This window comes from Notothenia rossii (assembly GCF_949606895.1).
Source record: "Notothenia rossii genome assembly, chromosome: 5".
In the NCBI taxonomy this organism is placed as follows: domain Eukaryota; kingdom Metazoa; phylum Chordata; class Actinopteri; order Perciformes; family Nototheniidae; genus Notothenia; species Notothenia rossii.
The window spans coordinates 51,274,768-51,285,752 of NC_136903.1; the positions used below are offsets into that span (position 1 = coordinate 51,274,768).

The 10,985-nt window shown below is 43.6% G+C and overlaps 3 protein-coding genes and 1 long non-coding RNA gene across 4 annotated transcripts in view; 3 read left to right on the top strand and 1 right to left on the bottom strand.

Moving 5' to 3' along the window:
- LOC307039104 overlaps positions 1 to 10,985 on the bottom strand; it is a 514,347-nt gene that overhangs the window by 380,140 nt on the left and 123,222 nt on the right. The window lies entirely within an intron of this gene.
- LOC307038731 (E3 SUMO-protein ligase ZBED1-like) overlaps positions 1 to 10,985 on the top strand; it is a 236,827-nt gene that overhangs the window by 162,601 nt on the left and 63,241 nt on the right. The window lies entirely within an intron of this gene.
- LOC307041176 (CCN family member 5-like) lies at positions 3,881 to 10,807 on the top strand (the record flags this gene model as incomplete). The annotated part of the gene is made up of 4 exons (XM_079684498.1): positions 3,881 to 3,895; positions 7,777 to 7,993; positions 8,684 to 8,932; positions 10,672 to 10,807. The coding sequence occupies 4 exons, from the start codon at positions 3,881 to 3,883 to the stop codon at positions 10,686 to 10,688; spliced, it is 498 nt and encodes a 165-aa protein (XP_079540624.1). The 3' UTR covers positions 10,689 to 10,807.
- Positions 5,705 to 10,985, top strand: part of LOC307038730 (uncharacterized protein) — a 111,727-nt gene continuing 106,446 nt past the window's right edge. The window contains exon 1 of the mRNA XM_079680375.1: positions 5,705 to 5,822. The gene's annotated coding sequence lies outside the window, so the exon portion shown is untranslated. The remainder of the gene's footprint in view (positions 5,823 to 10,985) is intronic.

The following is a 10,985-nucleotide window of genomic DNA, read 5'->3' on the forward strand; positions in this document are numbered from 1 at the left end:
ACACGCGAGCTTCTCCCAGACCAGTAATCCGAACGAAAATATCTTCCCTCCGTAGTATATTGATCATTTGCTCCGCTAATAATCAATCAGATCGATGGATTCCAGAGAAGAGAACACTTTGAAGGCCTTTATCTCAAAATGATGACTCGGTGACAGTCATTATATAATATGACATATTTTGCTTAATATTGGGAGTACAAAAACAATCCTGATATCATTAGAAAGCTAGGAATATCCTCTTTCCAGCAGTGTATACAACTCAAAATGTGTCTTTGGGTCAATGCGACTGATTTCGATAGAGCAGGTCACATATGATGTCTGTCAATTTGAAAGATAATTTTGCAAGTAAAAAACAAAAGTCGTAAAACTGTGAAGTAACACATTTGCTTGTGTGAAACTACATCTCCGGTCTCACAGAACCACACACGTCACCAAGATGGCCGTCACTACTGTCTTGTCAACAAAAGGATTGGCTACCCTCACTATCACCACAATGAAACACGTCCAGAAGAATGTCATGCAAAGCTGCCTGCCTGCCTTCCTTTGATTCTCTCTGAACTGCCTGGTCTTTTTATGTTTAATGTCAACCATTTGTGCAGATAGCGTGAAGTAGAAAAGATCGCAGATGCTAATGTAGCGTTAGCGTTAGCATTTCTCCCCCGGGCTTAAATTGTGTATTATAGAATGTTGTCACTGGTGTGACAGTACTCTTCAAAGGGTTCACGAAATATGACTACTACTCTTACTGTTTAACATGTTGGGTTACTTAATGTTACTTCATGTTAAGGCTAATAAAAATGACAAGGCTGTAATGCTAACTAATGTGTTAGCTACTAGCTAGCTAGCTAACTTGATCCAGCCACTCCTGGTCCTTTCATCAGACGGGAAGCGAAAGAACAAGCAAGACCCATTGCTGTTATGATAACAACCTGGTACTAAGCACACAGGCATCTTGTTAAAGTTATCTTATCTTAGCCAGCGCCGTATAGATCGATTATATCTATATGGCACTGATCTTAGCTATCTCTTAGTGGAAGAAAACAGTTATGACATCACTTACGCGACTCTGGGATTTGTAATCTTTCTAGTTGCGTATTTTTCATAATCTTATATTTCAACAGTTTTACGACAAGCTGTGACTTTTTTGACATGGAAATGATTTTTTAAGATTGACAAACATCATATGTGTAATTCATGGCACAATTCAAACGGGATGGTAAGATACGTTTTCTCTCTTCATTGACTTCAATGCATAATTTTTCCGAAATAAGGTCCCATGGACCGGAGGTAGATAGGCATGACTTCGCCACTCTATTGAGACCACACCATGGGCGCGGGAAGGGGGGTGCTGAGGGCGCTGCAGCACCCCCTAGCGGCAGGCAGGGGGTGCGGAGCTCCCCTGTCTGAATGATTATTTGACGGTTATTGCTGCTCCCGCTGTGCATAATCTGTGTAATATGTAGCCAATAAATTCCACATTGTTGGTAAAATAATATTTTGGCCTGCCCCGAATGTTTTTTCTGTAGCCCCGGACAATTCTACCTCAATAATATAATACATTAACCTTGCTTTACGTGAACCTCATCAAGACACTAGAAAGGACGGCAGGACTGTAATTTCCCGTGTTCAGTGAATGCAACAGAGGCAAGACACCACACCAATCAGAGAGTTGCATGGAAATAAAAGTGTGCTTGTGTCATTCAAGCTCGCGGCTCTGTGTGTGTGCGGAAATAGCGCATTTAGTGCAGCGGCGCCGGATTCATTTCAGAAGTGGGGGGGCCAAAAAGTGTGTGTGTGTGTATGTGAAAGAAATGCTAAATCTACAGTGGTAATCAGTCCGCCAGTGCCTCCGCCAGGGCGGAGTGGTAATCACTCCGCCTCTCTGGCTACAGGAGGTAATGCAATTCATGAAACTTATTAAAAAAATTCAAGAAATTGACATAAATTATTTATTCAACCGATGAACAATAGTTGTAATACAGTTACGAAAAGGACGAAGAGCCACTCGAACTGGCCTGGCTGGGGCGTAATATTAACTGTATAATAAAATAGGTCTTCCAATGAAACTATTGGTTAATAACACCTAACACAAGCTGTGATGTCATGTAATCAAAATCACATGACTCAAATGTCCAATCACAGGTGAGGGTGGAGGCGGAGCACCCTTCAAACAAATGTCCGACATTAGGCTAAAGCTAAAGAACATTTCCACGTGGCTAAATCTACACAATCTTCCTAGATTTTGCCGAAGTAAACCTCCCTTCGCTCACTGGCAAAGCAGAAGCTCCGGAGCACTTTTTTGAGGTCCAGGCCGTCGGTCAAATCTTTGTGGATGTGGAGGAAGAGAAGGTGATTTAAGTGGCGCTCGGACATTGTTGAACGGAGGAACGTCTTCAACCGACGGAGGCTGGAGAAGCTCCGCTCAGCTGTTGCATTTGACATTGGCACAGTCAAATACAGCCGTAGAAGTTTATCCACTTCACTGAAGAGGGATTGCGTGCCTCGTCCCTGTGCCGCCAGCATGTCGGTGATTGTGGACACCTTTATCACCTGCATGATGGGTCTTTCAGCGGCGGAACTACTGTTGTGTGCCTGCAAAACTGCTGGAAACAGTGACAACTGGGTGGACAGCCGTTCCATGTCAATATCACCTGTGTACATGTCGACCAGATTTTGGGGGATGTTGATGCTGCCGAAACCAGGGGGACTGTTTACTGCTGTGAGGAGTACCTGATCCATACTCATCAGCATTTGCAGAGTGGGTTGGTTAAACCTGCGAGTCAGCTCAGAAGTGAGCAGGTCAACTACCTCAAAAAACTGGCTCCTGAAGTAGTCCTCTGGATTTTCCCACTGATGAGACGCATCCCCATCATCATAACGGCGTGGAGCGCGCCGCCTTGGAGGAAGAGCCGGGGCCTGGACCAGGTCGCTCATGTTCGTTCTTTGGGCCTCTTCAAAGATGCTGTGGAATGCCTCTGTGGACCTCAGGTTTGTGTAGTGTGTCTGGAGCATCTGCACTGCTGACTTAACTGTCTCTGCTGAGAGGTCTTTGGACTGGAGCACCCGAGCCACCTCTTCCGCAGAAGAAAACAGTGTAAGACACACTTTCAATCCGAAGAACACACTAAATTGAGTCATCAATGCCTGCAGCCCTGGTGCCTTCTTGCTTGCTTCTGTGTTCCCCCCCATTCGGATTATTTCATCCAACGTGTCGTAGACGGCTTCATAATTCGCAAGCAGGGATTTTATTGCACTGCCTCTGGCTGTCCAGCGAGTGGGGCAGAGCGGTGTGAGGCCACTGACAGTAGGAGAGGCAGCAGCTGCAGCATCCCTAATGGTATTAAAGATGGCAAGTCGTTTTGGTGAGTTGTTGATGACCTCATGTATGTCGTGAACTAAACTGAAGGCACCACGTACCATGTTGCACTTTGAAGCAGCTTCCTGGAGTATGAGGTTTAAGCTGTGATTAGTGCAATGCATTGAGATTGCTTTGGGATTGATGTCTTTAAAACGTTTGGCCACACCTGACATTTGTCCCTGTAGAACAGATGCGCCATCGTAGGTTTGCCCTCTCATGTCACCAATGTCCAGGCCGCATCTCAGTAACATGTCCTTAATAGTAAGCGTTATTGATAATGCGTCAGTCTTAGGACAGTCATACATTCCTATGAAGTCTTCATGGACAACATAATCAGCTGATACCCATCGTACAGTCAGAGACAATTGTTCATGCCCGGAGCAATCGCGAGTTTCATCCACAATAACTGCATAATGTTCTGCATTGTTTTTAATTTCTGTTAATAAAGTGGTGAGAGATTCCCGATACATTTGGTTTATGAGTTCATTGATTGTCTCGTGTGATGCATATTTCCCGGTGAGCATGAAGCTTCTCAGAGTGGGGTTTTTATCAGCTACGAGTTCTACTAGCCTTTTGAAATTGCTCTCCTTATCCTCATCACGGGTTAGAAACTGCAGACAGCGCAGCTGCTCCATCATCCCATCTCTTCTTTTTTCCTGCTCAATACGCTCCTGTTGGACAAGCTGGATGTTGACTGGTGTTTGACTGAAGAAAGCACACTTTTTTTGAACACACTCTCTGTGAACATTGGACTTTTCGTGGCTGTCCAGGAGGCTTGGGCACTTTTTCCAGTTATTACATCCGGTATTTACAAAACTGTCATCTCCACATTTTGAGAAAGTTACCAGCCGTTTGACAGCAGCAAATCTGCAAATTTCACAGAAGGCCCGTTTAGTGGTTTTACAAAGAATTAGCCACTCTCGGTTTTTGTACCATTCTGCATTAAAGTACCTTTCTCTTTGTCCAAACGATCTAGCGGTCTCCTTTTTATCAACAATTAGCTGTGCAGCTTTACCCGTCTCGATGTCGCGACAACAAGCCTCCACGCAGTCGGAACCAGCCTGTTTCGGTTCAACGAGGCCTGCGGTTTTGACAGTCTCTGCGGCCGCAGAGCTGCTGCTTTTGGGTTTATCTGGCTGCGCTGGTTCTATAGTTGAAGGTCCAGGCTCCGGAGTTGTGGTGGATGTCAGGGATGTGACATTGAAGTGGTTGAATTTAAGTTTAGTTTGACTTTATTTCATTTTCTTATGCGCTGGTTCTTCTGACATGTTTGCGAGCTAAGTTTATCTTTCTAGGTTAACGGCTGCCACACACAGAACAACGTAACAAATAAACAAATCTCAGCTTTTTTATTGGTTGTAATGTAGGCTACTTGATACATTTGAATGGTGTGACAATGTCCTCTTTGATTGGATTAAAATGTACATATTCTTCCTGTTATGTTTGCCTGCTTTATTTTACCTAGTGCAATATTTGAACTGCTCGCATTGACCCAAAGACACATTTTGAGTTGTATACACTGTTGGAAAGAGGAGATTCCTAGCTTTCTAATGATATCAGGATTGTTGTTGTACTCCAAATATTAAGCAAAATGTCACATTATATAATGATTGCCACCGAGTCATAATTTTGAGAAAAAGACGTTCAAAGTTTCCTCTTCTCTGGAATCCATCGATCTGATTGATTATTAGCGGGGCAAATGACCAGAGTAGCTATGGAGGGAAAATATTTTCGTTTGGATTACTTGTCTGGGGTAAACTCGCAAGTGTGTCTGTGTTAAACACACAGACGAGAAACACCGGCTGTTGTTATGCCCTGTGACGTTAAATTACTCCGTTCTCCTCTTGTAATTATGCCGTTACAAGCTTTCAAAGTTGTATTTATCATCTGGATTTGCCGAAACAAGTTTAATATTCTGAAAGCCAAGACTTTGTTTATTTGAAATCAGATGAAACTGTCACGGACCCTGCCGTGTTATCTAGATTACTATACGGTTTACATTAATAATTTCAGTGAGAGGGAGGGGGAGGGGAGCTGCTGCTGCTGCTGCGCTGAGGGGGAGCCGAGTGAGAGCGAGGTGCCTGTCTTCTTCCCTTTACAAGCTTCAAAACTGTATTTATCGTTTGTTTTTGGAAATAAAAGTTTCATATTCTGAAAGCCAAGACTTTGCTTATTTAAAATCAAACAAAAAACTCGAACCCCGGAAAAATATTTTTTTACACAAATACACGTATATTTTTGAATTGATCCATAAAAGTGGGGGGGCCAATGGCCCCTTGGCCCCCCTGCTTCCGGCGCCCCTGATTTAGTGTGTGTGAGAGAGGGGGAGAGAGAGAGGGACCGGTGCCAGCAGCAGGGACCGTGTTGTTAGCATCTGGTTAGCTAGCTGCACTAACGGACATACGGAGCTGTTTGTTCCACAACAAGCTGGAGGAGAGCTCTCCTCTCAGACTGAGAGGCTCAGGTGAGCTAAAGGACTCTCTGAGTGTTTAAATAGTTAACTTTAGTCTAAGTTATCTCAGTGGGTCTCAAACGGTTTGGTCAAAAATTATTCAAAAGATTATTTCCGCGGCACACCTTCATATGATCATTATAGTTATAAAAAACATAAGAGAATAAAGGAAAAACAGTTATGAAATACTATATGGAAGTAAAACAAGAATACAGTTTGAAAGGGGAGTGATTTGTAAAATATCCATAAAGAAAAAGAACATCTGCTTATAGTTGTGTTTCATCTGGGTGTTGAGAGATGTATCCATAGATCTCTTAATGTTGCTCTCAAAGTGCACCAGATTGATGCTTTTAACTTCAATATTTAAAAAAAATCTTCCCGGGGGAGCATCCCCCCGGACCCCCCTAGAGGAGGTGAGGTCCGCTCCCCACTCGTAAAAAATAGCACTTTACCCCTGCCTATATGCCGTGAGCTGATTATCGAGCCTTCATTGTAACAGTCGCGGGTTTACTGTGTGTTTGCGTGTGGGGAGTTTTTTTCTGCGTGCTCTATAGTGCCCGTAATAGTGTTCACTGGAGTCCAGCACCTCAGCACCCCCACTCAAAATACCTTCCCGCGCCTCTGGACCACACCCCCTACAAGCACTGTGCATTCCTCCATCACATGCACAGATGATTTCTAGAAGACTGGATCACACTTTTGAGCCCAAAGCACAAAACAAATGAAGCCACACATTTGAGCCTGTGGACTACACAGAGTGAAGTAAGATATTATGGGGTAATATATTTATTTTATGTTTAAAATTGCAAATATCACATACAAATGTATTCATCTAGTAGCCTACTGTGTTTCTCCCCAAATATAAAAAAAAACAAATCGTTTTTCTAAAACGGATTACAAATCGCCTGAAAATGGTACAAACAAGTGGCAACATGTGTGACGAAGGTGTTGCGCTGGGCTATATCATGCAATCGAAAGTGAAACTTAAGCTCGCTCTCAGAGATATTCCCGCGAGAGTGCGGAAAACTTAAATTTATTTATTTCAAATATGGAATATTTCCAAAATTCCCGAGCTTAACTTCTCATGGAAATTTACCAAAAACTTTCCGGAAATGTACCGGAAATGTTCCGCCCCTTTGCAACCCTATTTGAAACCCTCAACAGCATCATGTTGTTTCTTCAGTAGAAAGGAATTCCAGTGAACATTCAATACTTTCGCATAACATGACTTCATGCCAAACTCCTTCCAGCACTAACCAATTATCTTCAGTGACGGCATACTTTACTTCACTGTGTAGCCAAACTTTACTTCAGCATATGTGTGTCTATGTGGTCAAAACCTGTTTAAACTCTAGGTGGAACCCGTAGAAACAAGCATTGTTTACTAATTTTATACCCTGAGAGCTAATTAGCTGCAAAACAGGCTGCTGAGCGACAGTTTAAACAGCAGCTGTATCTCGCCCCCAGGGGTGGAGTACTCAGATCTTGTACTTGAGAAAAAGTAGAGTGTAGGAATACTCTGTTACAGTAAAAGTCCTGCATTCAGAATCAAAATGTTACTCAAGTAAAAGTACAAAAGTATTGACATCAAAATATGCTTAAAGTACCAAAAGTAAAAAGTAGTCATAGTGCAGATTGGTCCATTTCAGAATAATATATATGATGTGTTTTATAATGATTGATCATGAAAGTGTTCTCAAAGCTGGTAAAGGTGCAGCTAGTTTGAATGACTTTGTATACTGCAGGGTGGCTTTTGAATTTACTCCAGGTGGAACTAAAGTCTGATTTGAGACTTGGTTATATTTCACATCATTCATCCACATCTGTAAAAGGTATTAAATACAAGTAGTTGAGTAGAAGTACAAAGTAGCAAAAAATGGAAATACTCAGGGAAAGTACAAGTATCTCAAAATGTTACTTGAGTATGTGCACTTAGTTTCTTCCCACCTCTGCTCTCTCACACCAGGTGTGCTACCAACCTTGTGTGGGGCCCTGCCAGTGCCCTCCCAGCATGCCGCGCTGCCCGGCGGGGGTCCCCCTGGTGTCAGACGGCTGTGGGTGCTGCAGGCTGTGCGCCCAGCAGGAGGGCGAGGCCTGTGGCCCCCGGCGGCCCTGTGATGCCTCCCGGGGCCTGCAGTGTGACCTCAGCGCTAGCTTCCCTGGGGAGCCGGGACAGTGTGTCGGTGCGTACACACTCACACACTCACACAAATCAGTCTGATCAGAAGCTACTGCTACTCCATGCTCTGCTCATTACTACCATAGCATCGCCTACCTCTCATTTAAAGGATAACAGCCATTTCATGTTAGGGCTGTCCTAAATACAGCCCGTGTGTAAAAATATATGACATAGTCATTTTCATGTGTTAATGAAAATAATCGAAGTCAATTAAAGTTGAGAACATTTTCAAACAAATGTTAGTTGATTAAAAAAAGCCCATTAACTTATTAACATAACAAGCTTGAAATATACCCTTCCTATTCTTCCTTATTATAAGCAATCTGAGGTTTCTTTTTTAAGTTTACTCAAACTACTGATAGTAATGAGGTTGCCTGCTACTACAACAAGTACTACTACCACTACAACTACTGCTACTACTATGTTCATCATGATAATAATTATTGCATTATTGAGCAGGTGTGTGTTTCATTTTTTTCATGTTTTCAGTTATTTGATAAAACCGACCATCTTTCTGACTCTCTATAACAGTTTCTTGCTCAGCTCCAGGTAGCGATTTGATACCAACATGTTTCCTGCAGGTTCTCTGTCTGCACATGTTGACTTAACTCACCACATATTGGCACCAAAAGGATGTAGTAAGCGTGGCACTCCCCCGCATAACGTCCCCCCCCCCTCCTTCTGTTGTGGTCAGGTGGAAACCAGCTGGGCTGTGAGCTGGATGGCAGGAGGCTGGAGGAGGGGGATGTATTTCAACCGTCCTGTGCCCAGCTGTGCCACTGCATGGGTGGGGGGGTGACCTGTGTGCCCCTGTTCAGCGAGGATCTGCAGAGGCCTGCTGAGGGGTGCCCCCGCCCTCAGCTGCTCAGACTGCCAGGCCGCTGCTGCATGGAGTGGGTGTGTGAGGGCCGGGACAACAGCATCGTCCCCAACCCCCCTGCGGGTGAGGGGGGTCATGTTGTCCATGATGTTACACTATCAGAAGAACAACGGCAACAACAAATGTGTTTGTTCAGATTCATATGAAAGAGGAAAAGCCTGAAATAGCTACATTTTGAATTTGTATTTGTTTATTTAAGAAGGGACAATGCACTTCTGTCGTGTTGGTTTTCCCCCCCTTACTTTGGTGTTCCCTGTCAAATTTGACCCGTCAGTTATGCCCCTTTCACACAAACGCGGTTCCAGGGCCGGTTCGGAGCTTGAGCCTGATAAGCACAGTTTTTTCCTGTTCACACTGCAGCGGAGCCGGCTCTTTTCCCCCAAAACCGCATATGTCACGCTTACGTCGGAGGGAGACGAAAGTATTTCATATGGCCCTCCGGGTCAGCCACACATGTTTTGTGAATGTTGACAGTTAGAACTGTTAGAACTGAAAACTGAAACTGTGGAGCACATAATTGCACCGCAATTGTGCATAAGATTAATTGCACCGCATTCACGCATAGATCGTCCGCAATATGACGCCCCCTCAGCAAGGTGAGGCCCCACGCAGTCTGCGTGATCTGCGTGTAGGGAGTGGCGGCCCTGGGGGCGAGATTAACCTGAGCAATAACAGTTTATGGCCATTACGGCAAATACAAGTTGTAACAAGCATTAGCAATGAGCAAAGTGACTAGAACGTGACCACACACTTTATAAAGTCAGGCAACACTGACCAGGCTTAGTGTGATTCTGTTTATTTGTACCTTACTTTGACCATCCGTTCGCTGTTATTGATCATTGTGGAGAGCAGGCAGACATTTTGTTTTGTATTATAGCAGGCAGGCTGCTGCACGCGCTCTCTCTCCCTCGCTCGCTCGACCTCTCCAGCCTGTGTGCGCTCAGCTTTGCTTGCGCTCGCTCAAATTGTCACAGCGTTACAAATGTGCCACAAAACCAATCAATCGGAAAACTCGAGAAGGTCAATTCTGATTGGCTGGCCGTCTCCAATCATATCTTCTATCTGAGATGAGAGAAGAGAGGGATTTTCGGTTGCCATCAGGCTGTTGGTGTTCTTATTATCGTTGACATTTACAGGACATGACAGACTCGAACGAAGAGATTACTACGCCACATTGTCAGGTGAGTTATACATTTCTAGTTTTCTGATATCACGTTATTGTTTGCAATACCTTTGACGAAACCTTTTATCCGATCGTTTCAGATAAGGTGGAGTTTGCTATCCGGCAACATAGTTATATGGGTAGTTTAAGCAAACAGCTAACAAACCGTAGCCTAATATTAGCGCTAGTATTAGACAAACATTGTCAATATGAAGTCAGATTTTAAAAATGGCCCAAAAAATTGACATTTATACCCATCAGCGCCAGCGGGTAATATTTACCTTATAGAAATATTCAGTGATTTTCGCGCTATTGATCTTGTGCGAAGCAATGCCTGTTGTTTATTGCGGTTCTTAATAGATAGAGAGAGAGAGAGAGAGAGAGATAGATAGATAGAGAGACACTTTGCACATAACTCACGGTAGCGATCTTTCATGCAATCTGCAAATACTAGATGTCATATGAACGCTGAGAGTCCACAGATTCTATTGGTATACGTTTCATCACTCTGCGATAAAATCACACTCTTTACCCTGTGTTCTAGTATCATAAATAAAAGAACATTGTACCTTGACCCCTGGCTGTTCTAGTTTAACTGAAAATATGATCATATTAATGTTACATCCTGAATTGATTTTAGGGCGATGGTGCAGTTGAGTCAGCAGCCAGAAACCTGGTGTCTTTGCTGCTTAACACTATGGCCGCAAGCGGCTCAGGAAGGCCGACGGAGACAGAGCCTCCTGCACCTAGGAATGTAGTGCCAGTGACAGTGCCGCAAGAGATGGCAAGGTTCGTATTTCAGCCACATAATTATATTTTCGTTTTGCTTAAAAAAATTAAAAATCAATGTTGTTTTCTTAAGTCCAGTAGTCACATCGCTGACATGATTAAATTAAAATATGAACTTGAACTTGAACAAGACTTGGTTTGTAATAGCATTGGAAAATATATATA